At 38.3% G+C, this 24,549-nt stretch overlaps 1 protein-coding gene and 1 pseudogene across 4 annotated transcripts in view; one reads left to right on the top strand and one right to left on the bottom strand.

Moving 5' to 3' along the window:
* Window positions 1-24,549, top strand: part of Dock3 (dedicator of cytokinesis 3) — a 350,576-nt gene that overhangs the window by 168,098 nt on the left and 157,929 nt on the right. For 3 of the 4 annotated variants that reach the window (XM_059268542.1, XM_059268543.1, XM_059268541.1), the window contains exons 1-2: window positions 2,530-2,678; window positions 22,719-22,800. In XM_059268542.1, coding sequence (XP_059124525.1) covers window positions 2,533-2,678; window positions 22,719-22,800 — 228 coding nt within the window. In that variant the 5' untranslated portion in view covers window positions 2,530-2,532. Of the gene's footprint in view, window positions 1-1,903; window positions 1,946-2,523; window positions 2,679-22,718; window positions 22,801-24,549 lie in introns of those variants that run through there. The other variant, XM_059268544.1, reaches the window with a different exon arrangement.
* LOC131915372 (pleckstrin homology domain-containing family A member 3-like) lies at window positions 13,273-14,118 on the bottom strand (annotated as a pseudogene).

Below are 24,549 nucleotides of genomic sequence, written 5' to 3'. Positions count from 1 at the left end.
CTAGTTATTGTAGTTAAATGCATTTGTGAATGAAATGAAGTAATTCTATTGAAATAATAATTCTCATCCATGCTATGTGAAGCACCAAATGAGTTCTGTTACATACCTCTATATACTTTTAGGGTAGAAACAATGATTAAAAGTTTACTAGTATCAGGCACTAAATGTTTTTGATGTCATGATGTTCTTGGACAGGATTTACTCTTAAATGTAAATGACTTTTCCCCTGTAATATATCTGTAAGAATAATACCAATTAAAGAAATAATAAGTATACTAGTTGTAATTACAATTATCTATTTACAATTTGATAGGTACTATATTGAGTTAATCCACATAAACTTCTATGAAGTTGATTTAAGCACAAAGTTTTAAACTCAATTTATAGATGAGAAAATACCTAACTGGTAAACATGATTCAAAACCAGAGCCAATTTCTGTAATTAAGTTCCTAATTTACAATAGAATACTGATTCTCACTATGTAATTTGAGCCTCAAAAGAACTTCCTAGGGGATCTCTGGAGTTTACTAGCCAGCAAGCCTTGCCAGTTGATGAATTTCAGGTTCATTGAGAGCCCTGTCTCAAAACTTAAAAGTGGACAGCAACTGAAGAAGATACTCAGTATTGACCTCTGTCTTACACATGTACATGCATATGCATGCACACCTGAACCAACATTCTGGGAAAGATGAGACAGGTTCTTATCTTTTATATTTGAGGAAAATCTCTATTGGAAAGATTGATATTTTTTTAAATTTCACAGCCTAGGTGTGGGGGAAGAGGCCTCAAGCAGGGAAGAGCTGAAGAAGGGCCCTTTACACACTCTCACCCTCCTCACTGACTTCCATTATGTTCCAGTTCCTACTTGAATTTAATTTGAGAAAAGTGGTTGGAATGTTTGGCTCAGAGCTGTGACATACTTGTCAAGCTGGGCTAAATTCTTGAAGATAATAAGATTTAAAAAAAAAAAAGTGGAAGCCAAAAAGAAACCCCCTAGTTCCAGATGCCTACCCCAGCACTGCATTTTGATTCACTGGTTCCACCACTGGGGAGGCCTGCTTCCTTTACAGCCTTATCCCAAAGCTTTTGTGTTCCTCTTTAGTCTCAAACCCTGTATGTTGCCTCAGAGCCATCAAGAGGCCAGGACTTACGAGTCACCCCTTAGGTTTCCAGCAGCCTTCCCACGTCCATATCTTCCTTCCAGCTACTCAGAGGTTTCCAGACAGGAAATATGGTGCTGGATTAGCAAGCACAGCTTTTAATTAGTAGTTGTTCACCTGTCCTTTGAAATTCCTACCACTTATTGTCGAAAGAAAAATAAAGCTTTAGATAGCTGCTCCAATAAGTAATGCTGATTTCACTGTCTAGCAGTTATTTTGGGGATTGTTAGATATTTATTATTTCAAAGTACTTAAAATTAGTTTCCCAAAAAAAGTTCACAGCCCTACATGGTAGCGCTCAAATTGTAGTCTACATCTTGTAACTTCAGCCAGTGGTAAAGGAACAACATACAAAGATGTTTGGGAAATTCTGTTAAAGGACTCTATTGTAGAAAGCCTAAAGAAACTTCATCTAGTAGCATAGAAAATTATACAATGTGGAAAATAATTGCCAAATCAGAAATCTAGTAACAAGCACTCATCCATGTGTGGCTTGGATATTGCTTAGGAATAGAGAGGCTTGGGTTTTACATACAGACTTTACCACTTCCTTGTGTGACCCTCAGCAAACCAGTCCTTTACTCTGAGCATTAGTTGTCTCTATGAAATGTGAATAATACTGATTTCAGTGAGATCACGACTATAATAGGCATAGTAGACTGCCTATTTTAGAGAGGTGCTTAATAAAAGTTAGTTTCCTCCACCATAGAGTAAATCTTTCTATATTTCTTTCTTTCCATAGCATTTATCTAGCCGACAGAGTGTACAGCAGAGTACATCCCAAGTAAGTGACTTTCTCAAACCTCCAAGTTTTTTCCATCAACTCTTTCTTTTATAAGATCATAAATGTGAAAACACTAAGAAATGACAGGCACCATTTACTTTTGGGGGCCTACTGTGTGATTAAAGTTTTTAGGACATGTATAAAATAATGGGCTTCTTTAAGACATTTTACATATCATGTATATTATTATACTCAGCTCATATTTGCCTCCCTAAAACCTTGATTGTGTTATACTTTCATTCTAAGGGGTTTTGGCCTCCAAGCAGTTTGACCAGTCTCCATTCTTCTGTGCAAATTTATTTAAGCACAATTAAAATAAAGTAGACTGAGGAACTAAAATGATATTTGCAATGGTTACTATTACCACCTAACAGTTTAAATTAAGCATGTCAGATGCTTGTCGAGCTCAGTCTAAGTCTGCTGTAGTAGTCCATAAATTGCAAGAGAAAAATATTCAGTCTTACCTATTTAATAATCCCATTTGTCAGTATAATGAGACTTAATTTATTTTTGTTTCTTAATGATAAATATAATGAGTAACTAGAATATAAATCACAACATTTTACTTTCCTCACTAGGTAGATACAATGCGCCCACGCCATGGGGAAAGCTGTCGGATGCCAGTACCACATCATTTCTTCTTCAGCCTGAAGAGTTTCACCTATAATACCATTGGGGAAGATACTGATGTCTTCTTTTCTCTGTATGACATGAGAGAAGGCAAGCAGATTAGGTAAGATCCTGGGATGTTCTAGTGAGGTTTATACTTATATTTATATTTCTTAGAATGGGATGGGTCAAAGTCAACTCTGGCCTTCAGAGTAAATGTATCAAGGTGATAAAACAAGATAAAATAGCTTTGCCTTTAGCTGGGACTTTGGCTCCTGTTCCCAGTAGCCCTTGAAGTCATCCAAAGCATCCCATGTTGTGTTAACTTTCCATCACTATGACAACATATCTTCAGTAGGGAGCTTACTAAGAATAAAGATTTATTTCAGTCACTGACTCAAGGGTTTCAGTCCATGGCTGGCTGTTGTTTTTAGGCTTCTTGTAAGGCAGAACAGCGCAATGAGGATATGTGATGGAGTCAACTGCTCTCTAGAAGGCAACTAGGAAGCAGAAAGAAACAGGAAGGGCTAGAGTCTCAGTGTACTCTTAGGTGGCATGATCCATTCACTTACTTCCACCAGCTAAGTCTGGCCTCCTGTAGTTTCCCACCACCTCCCAGTCGTATCACCAGATGGAAATAAAACTTTCAACATGGATCCTTGGAAAGATATTCCAGAAAACACCTAAACATGAATTGCCTCTTTTTCTAATATACCTAATTCCATATGGAAGCACAAAATTAAGTTTTGGCTATCTCTACCTCAGGAAAAAAATATGTTGTGTTTAATGTTAGAGAAAAGACAGTGGAGAAGCATAAGGGCAAAGAAAATGTAACAAAGATGCTCAGCCCCAGAGAACAGAAGTCACTTGGTCCTGGATGCTTTTGCTTTGTGTGAGAAGGCTCACAGAAAAAGGCTGTGAGTGTTTTATCTGAGGGTAGCTTCAGATCTCAGTGCTGTTGTAGCCCTGTGAGAGAGAGTGCATCTTCTGAGCAGAAAGGAAGGCTGGCATTGTCATTCATTTTTGCTTTGGTTTGGAAAAAAGGCAACAGACTGGGTTGACACATAGTAGACTATATTGGCAGAGTGTTGGATCCTTAAGCATAAATAACTACAGTACTGCTTTCTCACTTCATGGATAGGGAAAAATTAAGGAGACTTTAGGCTTCCTTTGGTCTAATAGGCACAAAGATCTGATAGTATGTGGTGACGTTTGTAGCCAAGATGCTATTTTAGAGAGTTCAGACATTTCTCTGTGGTCATTTCCTAAGTGGAGCCAAGAGAAAAAATCTTGGGGTACTTTATATTATTACTTGGGAATTTTCTTGTCATTGGAATACTTTAATGGAGCTTTTTTTGTCCTTTGATTTAAATTTACACTTAAGAAAATTTTTTTTTTTTTTTTTTTTTTTTTTTTTTTTGTTTTTTCGAGACAGGGTTTCTCTGTGTAGCTTTGCGCCTTTCCTGGAACTCACTTTGGAGACCAGGCTGGCCTCGAACTCACAGAGATCCGCCTGCCTCTGCCTCCCGAGTGCTGGGATTAAAGGCGTGCGCCACCACCGCCGGCAAGAAAAAATTTTAATGAAAGTTAATATAATGTGAAAGAAAAAGTTGATTTGGCCAGGCTGTGGTGGCACATGCCTTTAATCCTAGCACTCAAGAGGCAGAGGCAGGTGGATCTCTGAGTTCAAGGCCAGCCTGGCCTACAAGGTGAGTTCCAGTACAGCCAGAGCTGTTACACAGAGAAACCCTGTCTTGAAAAGACAACAACAACAACAAAATAAAAAGGAAAAAAAAAGTTAATTTGCATGCTCCACAGTGCTCTGATTTTGACAAAAAAATAAATTAAAATACTGCTTCCCTTTAGCTATGAATAGATTAATACACTACTGATCAAGGCATGTGATTAGTTGCTAAGACAGGTACTTTATTTATTTATTTATTTATTTACTTATTTATTTATTTATTTATTTATTTATTTATTTATTTATTTATTTATTTATTTGTATGGGTGTTATGTCTTAATTCAGGCTTCTATGACAAAAAGTCATAGTCTGGGATGCTTATATTTCTCGTAATTCTAAAAGCTAGAAAGTTCAAGATGAAGGTGCCAGTTGATCCAGCACTTGGTGATAGCATTCTTTCAAGTTTACAGATAGCTGTCTCCTTTTTATATTTTCAAATGACTGGAAAAGAAATCTACTCCCTTTCCCCTACCGCTGTCATTTCTTCTTTTTTAAATATTTATTTTAATTATATATATATGTGTGTGTGTATATATATGTGTATATATACACACACACACACATATATATATATACATACATACATACACACACACACATACATGTTTTCTGTGGGTGTGAGCAGTTGTGAGCTACCCCATATTGCAAAGTGAACTCAGGTCCTCTGTGCTCTTAACCACTCATCCATCTCTCCATCCCTCTTGAGGATTCTACCTTCATGACATAGCTACCTCTTAAAGCCCTTAATTCCCGATGTATTGGTGTTTAGAATTTCAATAGTAATTTGAGAGTGACACAAACATATGGTTCATAACCTTCTGTCCCTGTCACCCCCAAATGAATATCTTTCTGACATAAAATGTACCCACTTTGTCCCAACAGAATCCTACTTTGTTCCAGCATCAACTCTAAAATCCAAAATCTCATCTAAATATCTAAACCAGAATATGGTGAGACCTGAGAAAGAATTTATCCTGTGGCAAAATTCCTCTCCAGCTGTAAACTTAAGAAAAAGTTATATACTTCCAAAGTACAATGGTGGGGTAGGCATTCTCATTCCAAAAGGGAAAAATAGTAAAGGATGTGTGATAGATCCCACATAAGCCCTCAAAAGACGAACTTCATGAAATCTTAAAGGTTAAGCATAATTCTTGTTTCCACACTCTGCTTTCTGTGCCCAGTAGGGTGGCACCTACAGCTTGTCAGACAGGCACCTGTCTTTTCTAGTATGTGAATTTCCTTATTCACAAAAGAATATCATTGTTTGGTTTGTGCATGCGTGCGTGCGTGCGTGCGTGCGTGCGTGCGTGCATGTGTGTATGTATTGTTATACTACTCAGGTCTTTTTACTGGATCTCTACAAATTTAACAGTCTTCAGAAGTCCTAGGGTGCCAGTGTTGGATTTCATCATTCACCTGACATTCCCTATAGTCTCTTCTTTTTAGTTAGCTCTTGAGAGTATGACCTTGTTCTCAGAAACTTATCTGTATTGGTTGTCATATATAAACCCTTAGACTAGCCATCTTTATATGGATGCTGTACAAAGCAAGCTACAACATCCTCTTATTCCTCTAGTATTTATTTACTCAGCATTCAAAATACCCTTGCACAGAATACTTTTTCTTGGAAATCAGCTGATTCTATAATTGAAGTAGAGGAGTCTGTCTGAGAGTTAAGCATTCTACTTAAATGAGATAATTTGGGTCTGAGATCCCAAGAGTTCCTGAAGAGAAATATTCATTTAAAATTATAGGTGAGCAGCCTGTTCACTAAAGTTAACAGTTTTGTTTTCCTCTGCAAAAGAGACTATGTCTTATAATGCAACTAGAGCTTATCTGCAGGAGCTCAGGCAGATAATTATAGACCACCATCTAAGTCATGGTACACTCTAGCTGTCTTAACTGTTCTGAGACATGGATTCTAGTTCATTGCTCAACATCCTAGGAAGATTTCCTGTGAGTCCCAGCAGGAATAAGACAGGAACTATCCTGCCTTTGGTATCTATGAGGATCACCCCTTTTCTTTACTCCACCCCACTCCCCTTCCTGATATAACCTAGGGATCTGAAACTTGTGGATTAAATGAAATTGTATATAGTCCTATTGCCTTCATTGTTTCATTATTATAGTTTTCAGAAAATTCCAATAAGAAAGTTAGGACAAATGAATGCAAATTGGCTTTAAAAGCTCAATATATTTCCTACCAAATGCAGGCTATCTTGACATGCTTATGTGTTTAACATATCAAATCTTATTTAGAAACATTTAAGTCAAAGTCATCCGAGAAGGCCAGAAGCAGAGTGAAACTTTGACTTCAGGTATGTTCTTTGGCCTGTGGTTAAACCTTTGCCTTTTTTATCTATGAATATGATCAGATGTTACTGTCCTGTGTTTGTCATCTATGTTTTGAGTCCACTGCTCAAGTTGGACAGATAATGGCTGTCACTTTAAAAGGCAGTCAATTTGTCATTCTACAGATAGGGATAAAGACAATTTAAACTCAGATACTTTAAAAAGTTTCATGTTCACTGGTGGTAATGGTGCCACACCTTTAATCCTCACACTCAGGAAGCAGAGGCAGGTGGATCTCTGTGAGTTTGAGGGCAGCCTGGTCTACAGAGTGAGTTCCAGAACAGCCAAGGCTACACAGAGAAACCCTATTTCTTTTAAAAAAAAAAAAAAAAAAAAAAAAAAAAGGAGAGATTTAAAGTAGTTTGTGTTTATCTGAGACCTGGTACTTAGAGAAACAAGTTTAAGGACTGTGTCTGTTGTCTTTGGAATTTCAATGCCTGAAGGTATCTGTAGCTAGGTTCCCTGAGACACACATTCTAGTGACTGGAGATAGTTCTGTGAGCAGATAATTTTCTTAACAAACTAGTGCATACATTTCTCTTCCTTCCCAAAGAAATGTAAAAAAAAAAAATCTGTCAGGCCTAAGATCTACAGGTATTAAAGACCATGTTAGCTGGGTGTGTTGGAGCATGCCTGTAATCCCAATACTTGGGAGGCAGAGGTAGGCAGATCTCTGTGAGTTTAAGGCCAGTATGGTCTACATAGTGAGTTCCAGGACAGCCAGAGTTACATAGTGAGACCCTGTCTTGGAAAAACCAAAAAGCCAACCAAACAGCAATAACAAAAAAAAAAAAAAAAAAAACCAGAGGCAGGAAAAACATGAATTTGAGGCAAGCCTGGGTGACACAGTGAGACTGTCTTTTGAAAGAAGAAAGAGAGGAAGGGAGGGAGGGAGGATCTCAAAATAGATTAAGAGTTTGAAAAGTAGATATTTGAATCTTCACATGGAAATGTATGCACTCTAGGAACTCAGTTCTCTCTGATCAATAAGTGCAGTAAGACTCATTTTGAAGGATGTACTGAATAGTGTTTAAAAAAGCAAAAACAGGACTGGAGAGATGGCTCAGAGGTTAAGAGCACTGGCTGCTCTTCCAGAGGTTCTGAGTTCAATTTCCAGCAACCACGTGGTGGCTCACAGCCACCTATAATAAGACCTCTTCTGGTCTGCAGGCATGTGTGCAGATAGAACACTGTACATATGATAAATAAATCTTAAAAAAAAAAACACCAAAAACTCCAAGGCGTAGATCATGAGCCCCAGGAGGCAGGGAGGAAGCAAATACAGGGTACTGGGAGGGTGGCATGTAGCTCAGTAGTAGAGCACATGCTTAGCATGTGTGAACTGTCACCCCTCCCAATGCCTCCAACATCTAGGAACTGATGAGAATGTCAGGACAGAGCATCACAAGCCTATTGCCATAGAGCAAGAGATAACAGATGTTATGGTAACTGCAAAATAGGTAAAGTAATGGGAAATAGCACAAATAATAGGAAGCTTTGGACTAGCTATGTCTTCAGCAATAAACAAGAACCAGGAGCCCACAATTATTGTTTGTTGCCCAAAGCAAAAAAGTATGAGGAGAAAATGGAAATATCATTTTAAATACAAAATATATACATTTATGACTTAAAAACTCAATTTTTAGGTGGAAAAAAGAGAATATTTTATTTTTAAATTTTATAATTAATTTAATTTTATGTATCAGCCACGGATTCCCCTATCCTCCCTCCTCCCGCCACCCCCTGCCCCGTGTGTCCTCCCCTCAGTCCACCCCCCATTCCCACCTGCTCCAGGGCAAGGACTCCCCTGGGGATTCAGCTCAGCCTGGTAGATTCAGTCAGGCAGGTCCAGTCCCCTCCTCCCTTCACCCAGGCTGAGCGAAGTGTCCCAGCATAGGCCCCAGGCTCCAAAAAGCCAGCTCATGCACTAAGGGCAGGTCCTGGTCCCACTGCCTGGGGGCCTCCCAAACAAATAAATATTTTGTTTTAATGGCACTGGCAGCTATGACTGACTGCTGCTTTATGATAGGGAATGTTCTAGATAGCTTTCCCTGGGAATAGAAATTAGAGTCTGTTGATTATTTGCCTTCAGTTTGGTTCATTATTACTAAAATGGCCCCACCCCATAGGAAAGTAATTATGTTTCATAATGATTCTTTAAATCAAATTTGTAAAACATTCTACTAAATACTTAGATTGCTGTTTAAGTTTTCTACTTAAATACATAAAAAGGTATCCAAAATCTTTTAATAGAAATAGAGCCGGGCGGTGGTGGCGCACACCTTTAATCCCAGCACTCGGGAGGCAGAGGTAGGCGGATCTCTGTGAGTTCGAGGCCAGCCTGGTCTCCAAAGTGAGTTCCAGGAAAAGGCGCAAAGCTACACAGAGAAACCCTGTCTCGAAAAACAACAACAAAAAAAAAAGAAATAGAAATACTTTAGCACCTCAAGGAATAGGATGGAGAGACATACAGCAGATTCACTAAAGTGATTATGGTGTATTCTGAAGAGTTTGGGCTAGAGGAAACTATAGAGAGAAGTAAGGGAAATATGCAGAAGGAACAAAGCAGATCAGTTCCAGCATTTGGAAAAGCAAAAGTGAGGGTCATTTGTAAATTCCCCAAGAAAATTTAATATTAGTCTGAGTCATGTTTTGTTTATTAAAAAATACTACCTTTTTTATCTTCCTTTATCATATTTAATTCTGAATTACATTTTGTCCCTCCAAAATGATGAGATTCTATCAAAATACTTAAGTATTATACAACTGTCTCATAGAAGATCCATTGTTGTCTTTGTAGTATGCTAATGAACCTGTTTTCTGAGAAAGAGATAACAAGCAGATAAAGTCTTAGAGTTTTCCAAGCACAGGAAATAACAGCAATTGCAAAGACCCTAATTTATATGGTTTGGAGAGTAATCTATTATAGCTATGTTTTCATAACCAAAGTAAAATATGAATATTAACTCACTGTAGCTAAATAGCAAAACATTATCAAATTAGGCACTCAAAACAGAGGAAATCAGCCAAGGTAAGGGAGCCAGTTGGACTTCCTAATAGAGTCCCAGGCAGAGCAGAGAGGCCCATCATGGAAGACCCCCTAGTGAAAGAAAAAGTAACAGCAGTGTCTTAGGGTTTCTATTCCTTTGAAGAGACATCATGACCATGGCATCTCTTATAAAAGAAAACATTTAATTGGGTGACTTTCAGAGGTTTAGTCCATTGTCATCATAGCAGGACATAGTGTCATGCAGACAGACATGGTGCTAGAGACAGAGCTGAGAGTTCTACATCTTGATCTGCAGGCAGCAGGAGGTGAACTATGTCATTGGGCATAGCTTGAACATAGGAGACCTGAAAGCTCACCCCATAGTAACACACTTCCTCCAACAAGACCACACCTACTCCAGCAAAACCACACCTCCTCATAGTGCCACTCCCTATGAGGGCCATTTTCTTTCAAACTACCACAAGCAGAAAGGTAATATCATTAAATTGGAGGCTTAAAACATCTAGCAGTAACCAACTGGATTCCCAATAGAGAGAATCTTAGGCAGAGCCAAGTGTCCTCTACAGTGAGGTTTTCAAGTATAAGTATAAATAGTAGCAGATAGAGATATATCAAATGAATTGTTCAACAATATCCAGCAAAAAGCAACTAGGGAAGTTGAGGTTGTCAGTTGGAGTTCCAATTGAGTCTTCTGTCTGTGGCTGAACTTCTTGCTTCCCTTTCCCACTGCAGGTACGTTTATAACATAGCATAATAACAACAAACAAGAGCAGCCAGGTGTGGTAGCACATGCCTTTAATCCCAGCACACAGGAGACAGAGGCAGAAGGATCTCTGTCTACAAAGCAAGTTCCAGGACATCCAGGGCTGTTACACAGACAGAGCCTGTCTCAAAAAATCAAACCAAACAAACAAGAAACACATACAAGAAAAACCCACAAAAATGAAAATAAATAAACAAGCAAAAGACCTAAGACAAAAAATGTCCAATGCAAAAGGAGACAAAAGGTCTACAGAAATACCATTGAGTTTATGTTTGTCAGCTACTCATGGGGCCTGCCCTAAGGTGTGGTTAATATACCCAGTGTGATTCTACTGGAGAAAACTGCTTTTTCCTTTGCCAGCAGCAGGTATCAGTTGCAGAGAGCTTCTTGGTTAGAGGTGGGTGCATATGTCCATTTTCCCCACTAAATGCTCGGACCCCATCTGGCTGGAACCTGTGCAGTTCATGGATATGCTGCCATAGTCTCAGTGAGTTCATATGTGCATAGTCCTTTTGTATCTGGAAGACACTGTTTCCTTGGAGTTATCCATCACCTCTGGCTCTTACAAATTTTCTGCCTCCACTTCCACATAAATCCCTGACCCTTGAGAGGAAGGCTTTGATAAAGACATCCCATTTAGGACTGAGTTCTTCAAAGTATCTCACTCTCTGCACATTGTCCAGGTGTGGGTCTTTGTATTAATTCCCATCTACTGCAAGAAGCTTCTCTGATGAGGGTTGAATGATGCATTGATCTGTGGATATAGCAGTATGTGATTAGAAGTCATTTTATTGCTATGTTTCTTTTGCAGAATAAAAGTAGTAGGTTTTCTTCTAGACAAGTAGTTCTCAACTTGTGGGTTGCGACCACTTTAGGGGTTCAAACGACCCTTTTATAGGGGTTGCCTAAGACCATCAGAAAATACAGATTATTTACATTGCAGTTCATAGCAGTAGCAAAATTACAGTCATTAAGTAGCAACAAAAAATAATTTTATGGTTGGGGGTCACCACAACAGAAGGAATTGTTTTAAAGGATCACAGCATTAGGAAAGTTAAGAGCCACTGTTTTAGGCCCATGACCTATCTAGTCTTAGGTTCTTGGCCCCTTTAGCAGTGTCAGGTATAGGCTACATCTCATGGAGTGGGCTTAAATCTAGAAAGTAGTTGGTTAACGTAACATTCATTCTGCTATTGTACCAGTATATCTTGCAGGCTGGTACATAGGCAGAGTTTACCTGTCCCTTAGACACTCTCAAATTAACACATTGAGGCTTGTATTAATTACAAATGCTCGGCCAATAGCTCAGGCTTATTACTAACTCTTACTAACCCATATTCCTTATTTACACTCTGCCATGTGATGCTACCTTTATTAGCATGGCACGGAAAACTCCTGCTCCTTCTGCATCTGGCTGGTGACTCCAGACTCCGCCCTACTTCCTCCCAGCATTCTCCTAGTCTTGCTCTCCTGCCTAACCTTATTCTGTTCAGCTATTGGCCAGTCAGCTTCTTTACTAAACCAATTACAGCAACATGTATTCACACAGTGTAAAGGAATATTCCACCACACAGGTCACTGTTACAGGTCATGGATATTGAAGTTGAGATGATAGAGAATATGATTGAGATTTAAGAAAGAACCTGGCGTAGTCATTATTACATATCATATGGGTCCCTTATGTAGTGTAGATCTAAAGGGTGCATAGATGATGTCTAGAGGCTGAAGTTGGACAATTTTTTATTATTTATTTTTATTTTATGTGCATTGGTATTTTGCCAGCATGTATGTCTGTGTGAGGATGCCAGATCCCCTAGAACTGGAGTTACAGACAGTTGTGAGCTGCCATGTGGGTTCTGAGAATTGAACCCAGGTCCTCTGGAAGAACAGCCAGTGCTTTTAACCACTGAGCCATCTCTCCAGCGCCGAACAATTATTTTTAAGCCATGTATTTCTCTGTTACAAGAGAACAAGGTCACTGTGATACTTGTCTCTTGTAGAACAAAATAAATAGCAACAATGCATATACATCTTAAATTTGGTGGGTCTTAAAAGGGTTTTAAGTAAATAAATAAGAATTAAATATTGTAACCTGATAGTTGGTATTGATAAATCAGTAATGTCAACCTCACATATGAAGGACAGAGAGTCTAATTTTTTTAGAAAATGCTCAATATGTTATAGTATTTGGACCAAAGCTATTAGATTAAAGGAATATGATATACTCACCATCAAACTGCTTATCATAACTCATTTTAAGCTGGAGTGAAGTGACCTTGGTCCATGCACAAGTTACATATATCACAATTCTGTCACACAAACCTGATGAGATTTCATCTTTTTGAGGGGTGAGGGGTTTCGAGACAGGGTTTCTCTGTGTAGTTTTGGTGCCTGTCCTGGATCTCGCTTTGTAGACCAGGCTGGCCTTGGACTCACAGAGATCCGCCTGGCTCTGCCTCCTGAGTGCTGAGATTAAAGGCGTGTGCTACCGCTGCCCAGCAAGATTTCATCTTAATAAGCTGCAATGTACACTGACAAAGCTGTCAGTCCCTTATAGTTTTGTAGAAAAATATCTGAATTTTCCTTAGGCATGTCAAAATGTTATACCATCATTTGTTTAAAAAAATGTACATTCATACTTTGAACTTACTAGGAAAATACTCTTGTGAACAAACTGTAGAAAGATGAAAGATAAAATACACTTCAAAAGTGTTTAGGCTTTTTTTTTGCAATATTGTATAAAGTGCAAAGAAATCCTAAGGAAAGGGAAAAACTACCTTCTATAATTAGTTTAATCACAGGAGCTTTTGCATAGCAATATTGAAAGGAAGCTAGACACATCAGTTTCCTCATGAAGAGGGTGAAAGAGGTTCTTCTGATTGTGTCTTGGCCATTAAGTTTGCTTTCTTCAGGAATGGTTGCTGATGCTGAATCACCATCAAGTATGTTTCCTGAACAGGGAAGAGGTCTATCTTGGTCTTCAAGGGGAATATCATCAAAATATTCTGTCCAAGTAGGTTTTTGGTATTACTGAGAAAGTCAGTGAAGGGCAGATGCTGGTTTGTTCATAGAGTAGCTGCTACTCTCTGAACTGCAAGAACTAGAGTGACTGACAACGCTTCATCTGCACAGAAGGAGAAATCAGTGAAACCAAGGGATCCAGATGAGGTCATTAAACATGTCAGGTTTAAACTTGGCATTTGCTGCCTTCATACAGTCCTTGGTTGTTGTGATGAATGTGTTAAAGGTGGCACTAAGCAGGGAAGAGGTTTCACTCATAAATGAGACTCAGCACGGTGAGCAAATTCCTGGATGAACCTACTCTATTAGGAGCTCACAGTATAGGTGAAGTTCAGACATTTTGGTTTTCAAAGATATACTAGTTTCACATTTCTTTTTCCTTTTTAGTCCAGCTGTCAGTCAAACATGTTTTGGAGCTCCCATGGGCAACCAGCCACCTTGTTTCTTAGTGGCATTTACTGCTCTCATGTAGAAATGCTGCTTTCCTGGAATAATTAGTTTTATTCTTGTGTTGTCTGTTGAATGGGCTTTAATATCACAAATTGCCATCTTTAACTTCCTTTGAAGACATCATCCTGTGAATGTTAGTAGGAAAAGATTCTATTGTCTAGAATAAACCAGCAAGGCTGCCAACCTGTGAGAGAGTTGGTCCACCTGTACTGAAACCCCTCCATTAGAGCCCTGCACCACACATTAGAGGCCCTGCCTACAGGTGCTGCATGCTGTTTGCTGGCCACAAGACACCAACAACCTTGGTAGGTGCTGTGACCAGTGTCCACTGCCCTCCCACAATGCCACTCCTTGTGCCCTAGCACTGTCTTCCTCTGTGCTCACCTTCCTTGGACAAGTTCTTATAAGAGTTAAGCATGCCTAACTAAATTTCCTTCCCAGGTAAACCCAAGGAAAATAAGAAACAGATTCATAAAAATATTTAAACAAGAATGTCTAATGAAAGCTCATAATACCCAAAAATATAAATAGGAGAATGAGTAAATAATTGGAGTATATTCACATAATGTAATACTCACCAACAATAAAAAAGAATTGATGCCTATAACATGAATGAATCTTGAAGTGTTATGTTATAAAACATGCCAGATATCAAATGACACATACAAATGATCTCATTTATATCAGGTTAAAGAGTAGGTAAGCCTAAAGAAAACTGATCTGCATCCCATTTCTAAATGCCTGGGTATTTACTAGGAATATCACGGGGGGGGGGCGGGGGGAGAGGGGGGTGTTAGAGTGCCAGTAGCATTCTATATCATGGTTTGCATAGTAATTCCATAAGAAAAACTAACAGTCACATCCTTAAAATTGTATGTATTACTATAAGTAAATTACATGACAACATGTTTAGTAATACAAATACATGCCAATAGCTTATAAGATAGGCATTGGAAATGTCCATAAAGGGCTAGTGAGATGGCTCATCCATTAAAGCTAGGCTCACAACCAAAAATATAAAAAATGACCATAAAGATACACATTCAAAAGACATTTCATTAAAAGTATGAGGAGTAGCAAGAATGACCATTGGGTGACTATAAGGATAATGCAAAAGGAGAAGACAGGTTTAAATGAAAAGGTTTTAGATAAATGGTTTTTGTTTCTCTTTTACTGTTGTTACAACAAGTTCTCACTACATAGCTATAGTGGTTTGAATAGATATGGCCCCATAGACTCGTGTGTTTGAATGTACATAGAGAGTAGCACTATTAGAAGGTATGGCCTTGTTGGAGTGGGTGTGGCCTTGTTAGAGGAAGTATGTCACTGTGGAGGTGGGCTTTGAGGTCTTATATGCTCAAGCTATGTCCCGTGTGAGACACAGTTTACTTCCGGTTGCTTGCAGATCAACATGTAGAACTCTCAGCTCTTTCTCCAGCCCCATATTTGCCTGCATGCCATCATGTTTCTGCCATGGTGATAATGGACTAACCCTCTGAAACTGTAATCCAGCTCCAATTCAGTGTTTCCTTTATAAGAATTGCTGTGGTCATGGTGACTCTTCACAGCAATAGAAACCCTAACTAAGACAATAGTTCAGACTTACCTCTAACTAGCCATCTTCCTGCCTCTATCTTTCAAATGCTAGGATTACAGACTATGCCATGCATAGCTTATACCAGTAGCCTTGACCTTTTCTGTGCATTAATTTCAGTTCCCAATACCCTGCCATTCCCTAGGACCATTAAATTTTTTAAATGTTTTTATGTGCGTTGGTGTTTTGCCATGGATCTGGAGTTACAAACAGTTATGAGCGGTCATGTGGGTGCTGAGAATTGAACCTGGGTTCTCTGGAAGAGCATTCAGTGCTCTTAACCTCTGAGCCATCTCTCCAGCCTTTCACCCCTGGACAATTAAATCAAGAGAACTTACATGATTCCAGTGTGTAAGAAAGGTTAAGACGGGGGCTGGAGAGATGGCTCAGAGGTTAAGAGCACTGACTGTTCTTCCAGAGGTCCTGAGTTCGATTCCCAGCAACCACATGGTGGCTCACAATCATCTGTAATGAGATCTGGTGCCCTCTTCTGGCCTGCAGTCATACATGCCGTATACGTAATAAATAAATAAATAAATAAATAAATAAATAAATAAATAAATAAATCTTTAAAAAAAATGCTAAAAAAAAAAAAAGAAAGGTTAAGACTCTGTCTTCAACAGCTGAATTAAGGCACCTGCTGAATTGAGTCATGCTCAGAAAGTCCTTTCCTACACTTATATTATGTTTTCTTCTAGTAATTTCAGTGTTTTGGGTTTCACATTTAGGTCTTTGATGCATTTGGAGTTAATTTTCATGCAGGGTGATAGATATAGATCTGATTTATTCTTCTACATATAGATAACCAATTTTTCCAGCACCATCTGTTGAAGATACTTTTTTTTTTTTTTGAGCGGAGGCAGAGGGCATCTGTAGCTAGAGTTTTCCTGCCTGGCCCACAGTCAGGGCAAATCTCTCTCACCTGCCAGTCCCACAGCCGTCAGACCCAACCAAGTAAACACAGAGACTTATATTGGTTACAAACTGTATGGCCGAGGCAGGCTTCTTGCTAACTGTTCTTACAGCTTAAATTAATCCATTTCTATAAATCTGTACCTTGCCACGTGGCTCGTGGCTTACCGGCATCTTCACATGCTGTTTGTCATCGTGGTGGCTGGCAGTGTCTCTCTGACTCAGCCTTCCACTTCCCAGCTTTATTCTCCTCCTTGTCCCGCCTACACTTCCTGCCTAGCCAATGGCCAATCAGTGTTTTATTTATTGACTAATCAGCAACACATTTGCCATACAGAACATCCCACAGCAGGCATCTTTGTCAAACATTTAACAGCTGAAGTTATGTGTACTCTTGTTTAGTTCAGATATTGAATTTTGTTCCATTGATCTACTTGTCTGTTTTTAGACCAGTACTGTTTGGTTTTTATTACTATGGTTTTATAATATAGCTTAAGATCAGGAAAGGTCATCCCTCCATCATTGTTTTGTTTATTTTTTTTAACTTCAGGATTGTTTTGGCTTTCTGGGGTCTTTTGTGGTTCCATATAAATTTTGGGATGGTGTTTTTCTGTTTCTGAAGAAAGTTGGCTGTGGGTATATAGCATTTATTATGTTGAAATATGTTTCCTTTAGATGTATATTCTCTAGGATTTTTATCATGAAGGCATATTGGATTTTGTCAAAGGCTTTTCTGCCTCCATTGAGATGATCATATGATTTTGTCTTTAAGTCTGTTTATGTGGATTATTATATTTATTGACTTGCATCTAGTGAGCCATCCCTGTATTTCAGAGATAAAGCAAACTTGACCATGGTGGATAATCTTTTTTATATGTCTGTGTTCTGTCTGCAGGTATTGCAAGTTCATCAGAGATACTGGTCTGTAGTGTTTTTGTTTTTGTTGTTGTTGTTGTTGTTGTTGTTGCTATGTCTTTACCTGGTTTGGGTATTAGTGATACTGGTTTCATAGAAGGAATTTGCTAGTGAGCTGGCAAACATTTCTACAGGACTAGTAGGTTTTGGAGAGAAGATAGTGGTTTGATCTTTCATATTGTTCAAATATTTGCAATGAGATCCGAGCATGTGGACTTCCTTTGTTCTAAGTATGATGTATAAAAGACAGTTTGGGGCAGAAAAGAAGATGTACAGGCAGGCTGGGCCTCGAGGTAGGAAATAACTTGAGTGGGATGAAGAAGTCAGACGGACAGAAGGAACTGAAGTGGTATATGGGATGTGCCTTCTGGTCCAACCCTGGAGTGTGGGGGTAGATCTAGCTGGGTAAAGAGTGGGTATGGCATGGGAGGTTGTGGAGTTGGCATGACCTGTGGGTTGAGAGGTAGGCAGGGTCGGGTCCCAGAGGAAGCCTAGAAATTGGTTATTGTGCAGGTAGGAATGGAAAGACTAGGCCTAGGCATTGGACATGGGAGATGGGGGGCTCAGACTAGATCTGGCTGGTCATGGAGGGTGTGTGCAGGGGAGGGTTAGACAGACTCAGTAGACTAGACCTTGGAGAAGGAAATGGGAGATCTGGGTGGATGGAGAGATTGGATGTAGTGAAGCAGGAACCTGTGGGTCAGTGGCAGGTAGGGTGGGTCCTGGTGGACTCCTAGAGGTTAAGTTCCTCTGTAGGCAGCAATGGCCTACAAAGTCAGCACACTGGATGTTGACCCCAGGCTAGGTCTGGCCAGTTTAGGAGAGTTATGTGGAGGAGAGGGTCAGACAGATTGACCCAGACAGACTCTGGAAAAAGATATGCTGGATCCCAAACTCTAAAAACATGATGAAAGTCAATGAAGATTTGTTGAGAAAAATTAAAAAGGCAGGAGCAGTGAAAACTGTAGAAAGACCTTTGTGTTAGTAGTTACAAAAAATGTTCTAATCCCACCAACATGAGTCTGTTCTTTAATTTTTCCTGTGTTGGTGAACAGTAAGATTTGTTGAAGAGGAGAGGAAAGCAGAAACTAAAAATAAATCTGGAAACCGTGGCACTGGACTCTGGTTAGCTTTTATGAAACAAACTCCTTGGGCATGTTTGCTTTCTCTACTTTAACATGAAGCAGGAAAACTTAAGGAACTTGAAAAATAAAGCTAATTGATCTAAATGAGAAAATGAATCTATGAGGGAGTGTTAGAGAGTTCCTAGTCTGTTAGGATATACAATATAGTATATCCTTGGGGCTACTTGCCAGTTTTCAAGCACCTGGCCAGTTACCGTGAGAGAGGTAGCTAAGTGGCAGGCATCCATCTCCAGGGAGGACCAGATGAGGAGCATAAAAACTAAATTGAAAGAGTTGGGAGAATTCAACTGATTTTATTTGAGGGATTTGCATTTATTTCTAAAACTTAGTCTTTAAGAAAGATTGCCCTTTAGGATGAGAGATTTTGCTCTGCATCTGTGCACCTCATTCACCAAGCGTTTGCTGTAGGGATGCTTGAATTGCCAGCAATGAAGTATATGAAATGCAGGGCCACCCAAGAAGTAATAATGTTCATAAAAGCAAGTGATCTTAAAATTAAGATACATTAGACTTGTCACAGATTCAAATTATGGAATTAATTTGTAAGACTGATTTTATAATATGAAATTAATGTAATTTCAAATAGTGTCTGTCCATAGTTCATCATTATGAAGACAACTACATGTAGAGTTTTCTTGTAATATAGTTCACTAAAGAGGAAGAACTGGGGAGGGACATAATGGTGTGCACCTGTAAGAGCAGGAGGACATCAACACAATTTACATAGCAAGTTACAGCCCATCCAGAAATGCTAACAAGATCCTATTGCAACAAAACAAAAAAGGGAAAGAATACTAGTTATCTCTCTTTTCTCTTGAAAGACATCGAATAGTAAATTAGTGAGTTTTTCACCTGTTGTTTAAGAGAATGAATGACCTGTTGTTGTTACATAAATATATTGATGTTGATAAAATCTATATGTGGGGCCATGCATAGTACATGCCTTTTAATTCTAACACTCTGGAGGCAGAGGCAAGTGAATTCAACCATCCTACTCTACATAGCAAGTTCCAGTTCAGCCAGGGATATATAATGAGATGCTCTTTAAAAATTTTTTAAATCTCATGAATAAACTTGACTGTTTTGACTATAATCACCTTTAAAACTCAGTAGAGTGTAAGCAATTGCTGGCAAGTAGATTTAATGATTTCCCCACTTTCCATCCCTATGCATTCTTTGGTAAAGGATCTATTCAATTATTTTTTCCATGTTCTTTGTCTTTTTCATGTGTGTGTGGGTGCAATATCTATGTGCGTTTGCATGTATGTGGGTACAGTTGTATGTAGGAATGCACATATATACATGTGGAAGCGTGAGGTTGATGTCAGTTGGGAAACTCACTCAGTTGCTTTCTACTTTTATTCTCTTTTGAGGCAGACTCTCTCAATTAATTTAGAGCCTTGCAAAGTCTAGTTAGCCATGTTGCTCCAGGGATTCCCTGTTCCTCCCTTTTGCCTTCCAAGGCTGGAGTTAACAGAAGAGGCACGTTTATGTGGTTTCTGGGATCTAAAGTTTGGTCTTCTTACTTGCATGGCAAGCACTTTAAACCATTGAACCGTGCTAGCTCCCTTTTCCATTTTAAACAGATTTGTTCATATTATTGAGTTACATTCTTTATATAGTCTCAATGCAATTCTTTTATAGATAAATGTTTGTTAAACATTTTCTCCCAGTCAGGACCCTATCCTTTCATTTTCTTAACATCCTGTTTCAAAAAGGAGATAGTTTCCACTGGATAAAATTACTTTATCATTCCTGTGACTTAGGATATCTTCTTAATAATCCCAGGCCACAAAGCATTTTCAGTTGTATGTTGAATATAAAATCACAAATTTCAACAAGATACAAGACTCTTTATTTTTATCTTGTATTTCACCTTTATTTTCTTGTTATTTGATAATTTGGCCTATTTAAGTATGCGATCCATTCAAGTTCATTGCTGTAGATAAGGATCAAGGTTTGTTTTAATATGGATTCTTCAGTATTTGTTAAACTACTGTCTTTTCTCTGAAAATGTATTTATATGTATGTCCGTGGGCCATGTGTGCCCTTGGCAAAGGGAGAGGGTGTTAAATCATCTGAAACTAGAGTTATAGGCAATTGTGAGCCACTCAGCAAAAGGGCGGGAACCAAATTTGGGTCCTCTGGAAGAGCAACAAGTGCCCTTCACCCCTGAGATATCTGTCCAGCCCCAGGCTTATTTCTTTGAACTACCTTGATAACTATTGAAATTTATTTGACTTTATCTAGGTGCATTATCTTCTCATTTAACAAAGACCTTCCTTACTCCATGTAACTATTAACTAAAAGTACATCACTTCTATTTCACAACCATGCTTTTTAGAGAGTTATAGATTTGCCGTTTGACCCTCTTTATCTTCCTTCTCACACAGCCATCCTTCTCTATTGTTTCACTAAGGCAGCTCTCCCAGAATCATCACATGATTCTTTTTAAAATTTATTTTGCATACCAACCACAGTTTCCCCTCCTCCTCTCATCCCGACCCCTCCCCCACCTCTCTACCCCCTCCCCATCCACTCCTCAGAAAGAGTAAGGCCCCCATGGGAGTCAACAAAGCATGGCACACTAAATTGAGGCAGGACCAAGCTCCTCCCCCCTGCATCAAGGCTGAGTGAGGCATCCCAACATAGGGAATAGGTTCCAAAATGCCAGCTTATGCGCCAGGGACAGTTCCTGGTCCTACTGCTAGGGGGCCACAAACAGACCAAGCTACACAACTATCACCCACATGCAGAGGGCCTAGGTTGGTCCCATGCATGCTCCCCAGCTGTTGATCTAGAGTTCCTGAGCTCCCATGAGCTCGGGTTAACTGTTTCTGTGGGTTTCCCCATCATGATCTTGACCCCCTTTGCTCATGTAATCCTTCCTCCTTCTCTTCAACTTGACTCCTGGAGCTTAACCCAGTGCTTGGCTTTCATCACACTATTCTAACATTGGTCCTTAGCTAAAGTGCTTCTCTACAGCTTTGACTGAAAGAGCATCCTGTTGTCCTTATTTTTCTCTGTGTTGATGTTTGTCCATATGTATCTAAGTTCTTAGTTTTTCTTTTGCCTATTTCTTAAATCTCAGCATCTTTAGGATTCTGACCAAAGCCTCTTCTCATTCTTATGAATTCCTTTCTTATTCTCATTTACTCTTCCAGATGAAGAGTTTCAACTTTATATCTGACCTAAATCTTTTGAGATTTGGTTATGCACATTTTACTATCTACAGGAATAAAACCTTAGTGAAAGAAAACTATCTTGTATAGGTCTTGTTCACATTTGTATCCCATGTTTAGCACATAGAACATCACAGAAATTTATGACTATTTACTTGGTGAACAAATAGATATATGAAAAGCTAATCAAATTTGGTAGGATTATCTTATTATTCTAAGTGTAATACTTTCATTCCATTCTTTTACTAATACCACATACATTTAATGAGTATAACTGGGCACATAAAGAAAGAACATTTACTTTATAATCACATAGTTTTTGTTTTTGTTTTTGTTTTTTTACCATGGCTTAGTGTTGCTGTTATAGTTGGTAAGGAGCCTGGGGGAAAAGGGCAGGAAGGAGATTTTTAGCTGGGATGGGAAGATTAGAGAGCAAGGGGATATTTTTCCAAATGTTGCAAATACTGTTTCTGATGTGTTATTCCATAATTTTCTACAGAAATGGTCTATGTGAATTGAGAATAAAATATTTACTGTCTCCTAAATTCTCTTTGCAGCAAGAAGAAAAATACTTATAAAGACTTAGGTAAAGTTTAAAAAACAGTATATAATAGTGAAAGTCCTAAAATAATTCTCCAGAGTTAAATATAGGAAGCTATAAACTGGATAATCTAGCTTCCTTTAGCTGTTGTATGATACATACTTTTACAATGATCTGCTCACATCAAGGAATATATCTGCTATAATAGATGTAGAATCATACTCAAGCTTCTTTAAGGAGAACTTATGGAGGAGTATAAGTTCATTGATACTCTCAAGGAGCTCACAACTTGAGAAAGACTAGATACACAACCACAACCAATAAATAAACAACAACATATGTGAGAAGGTTTAGAATATCCATTGCAAATTCCTTGGCAAAACAAATAAAAATAGTGTTTGCCAATGCACATAGTTTTATCCTTGCCTATCACAATAAGCTGTTTGATAAGCATTTAGGGATTTTTCTGTACATGCCTTTTTAATTTGTTCTAGAATATGTAGTTCTTTACATTCATCTCTGTATTTCCTTTCAGTGAACGGTTTCTGGTGAGACTGAACAAGAATGGTGGGCCAAGGAACCCAGAGAAGATAGAACGAATGTGTGCCCTTTTTACAGTACGTGCAAATTCTCTTTCTCTTTATGTGTTGACTCTAACCAAGGGCCTGCTTGTGGATATTGTCACTCTGGAAACAAACATCTATTCTTATCTTCACTTGTGAGAATAGGGATTGACTTATGTTTCCATCAAGTTTTAATTAAATATTTTTAGAGACCTTCAATTAACAATGATTTTTAATTGAAATTTTATTTTAAAAAATCAAGTACCTCTTACTAATGTAGATTTTATAAGCTATTTCATATGAAATCTCTGATGTCTAAGTCATCCACCAGATCTACAGTTTAGGAGCATTTTAGTAAGTTCATGTAAACTAACCAGTCCTCTTTCAAATACCAAATGGAGGGATTTTTTTCTACTCTCACCTATACTTTACATTTTTCCAAATAACTGTGTTATTGTTCATGGTTTCCACTCATGAAGCCATCATCGCAGAAGGCTTGGCAAATCTGCTTATTGAAAACTAAATCTCATAATACTACACTGTCTTTATGTTTTCCAAATCAACTTTATTTATTTTTACTAAGTAAAAATTATCCAACTTTATTTATTTGAATTAATTTATTGAAGAAGAAGAAGAAGAAGAAGAAGAAGAAGAAGAAGAAGAAAAGAAGAAGAAGAAAAGAGTGTGTCACAGTTTAAAGCACTTGGACCCTTGTAGATTCTTTGTCCTATTTCAGTGATAATTAAGATATATTGAATTCATTAGCTAGGCATAGTTTACTTATGTCTGTTACAACTAGCTAGTTAGGAAGTAGAGGCTGGAGGATTAGCAAGATGCTAGGAAAACCAAAACAGAACAAAGCAAAAATCCTCATTAGCTTAGGAAGGTGTAATAGTTTCACAGTGTTCTTGGCATTACATGTAGCTTATGACTAGTAGGTGGAGAGATATCTTAAAACTGACTTGATGCAAATGGTATTTATCTAAAGATCTAATATGTGACTTTATTAGAAAGCTAATTATATTTCTTCACCTGATTTCAGATCATTTACTACAACTTAATCTTTCAAAATGTCAAATGATGGTGCTACAGAATAAGAACCTGCTTTCCCGGGAATAGCTTCACTGAAAATGTTCCATATAGGAAAAAAATGCTCCAGCTGTACAGGAGGATTTTCAAATCTAGCTAAACTCAAATAATGTTTTGTCCATGTCTGAGTTCATCATTGAAACCTCAGGAGATAATGTAAGAAGAAAGAACAGGGAGAGCAAACCCATGACAATTATTGAGGGAATTAAATAAAAATGGCTTATCTGGAAAGAACAATACACTCTATTCAGCATCCAACAGAGGAAAGAAAGAATCTAGATTATAGGGAATGGGGTTATGTTCATTGAGAACTTTTGAAGTGAGAATACCCAACTGAGGTCTCTTTGAGACTTCATTTCTAAAACAAAAAGAGAATGTCTCAGTTAAAAAGAGGCTTTTCTAGATCTTGATTCCCTCGTATTTTCTGGCAAAACAAGAGAAATTGTTGATGACTGTTATTTAGATTTGCAAGAGCTAAGTGTATAAGTAAGCTGTTGTTGAATTCTTAGATATGAGTGCCTGTCCTTTGTCTCTTGAAAAATTAGCTTAATTATGAAGATGTTTGAATGCAATTACAGTAAGTCAAAATTTTTATTTAGCACTTTAATTATTTATATGAGCCCAAAGGCCAAAGCTGTAGCATCACCTGTATAAATAAAAAAATGTGCATAATACTCATGATGTGCTCCTCTTCTACCATAGTGGGAAGGCACA

The sequence above is a fragment of the Peromyscus eremicus genome, chromosome 7, assembly GCF_949786415.1.
Source record: "Peromyscus eremicus chromosome 7, PerEre_H2_v1, whole genome shotgun sequence".
Classification (NCBI taxonomy): Eukaryota; Metazoa; Chordata; class Mammalia; order Rodentia; family Cricetidae; genus Peromyscus; species Peromyscus eremicus.
Note: the sequence above shows the minus strand (reverse complement) of the source record. Positions and strands in the feature narration are given on the sequence as shown.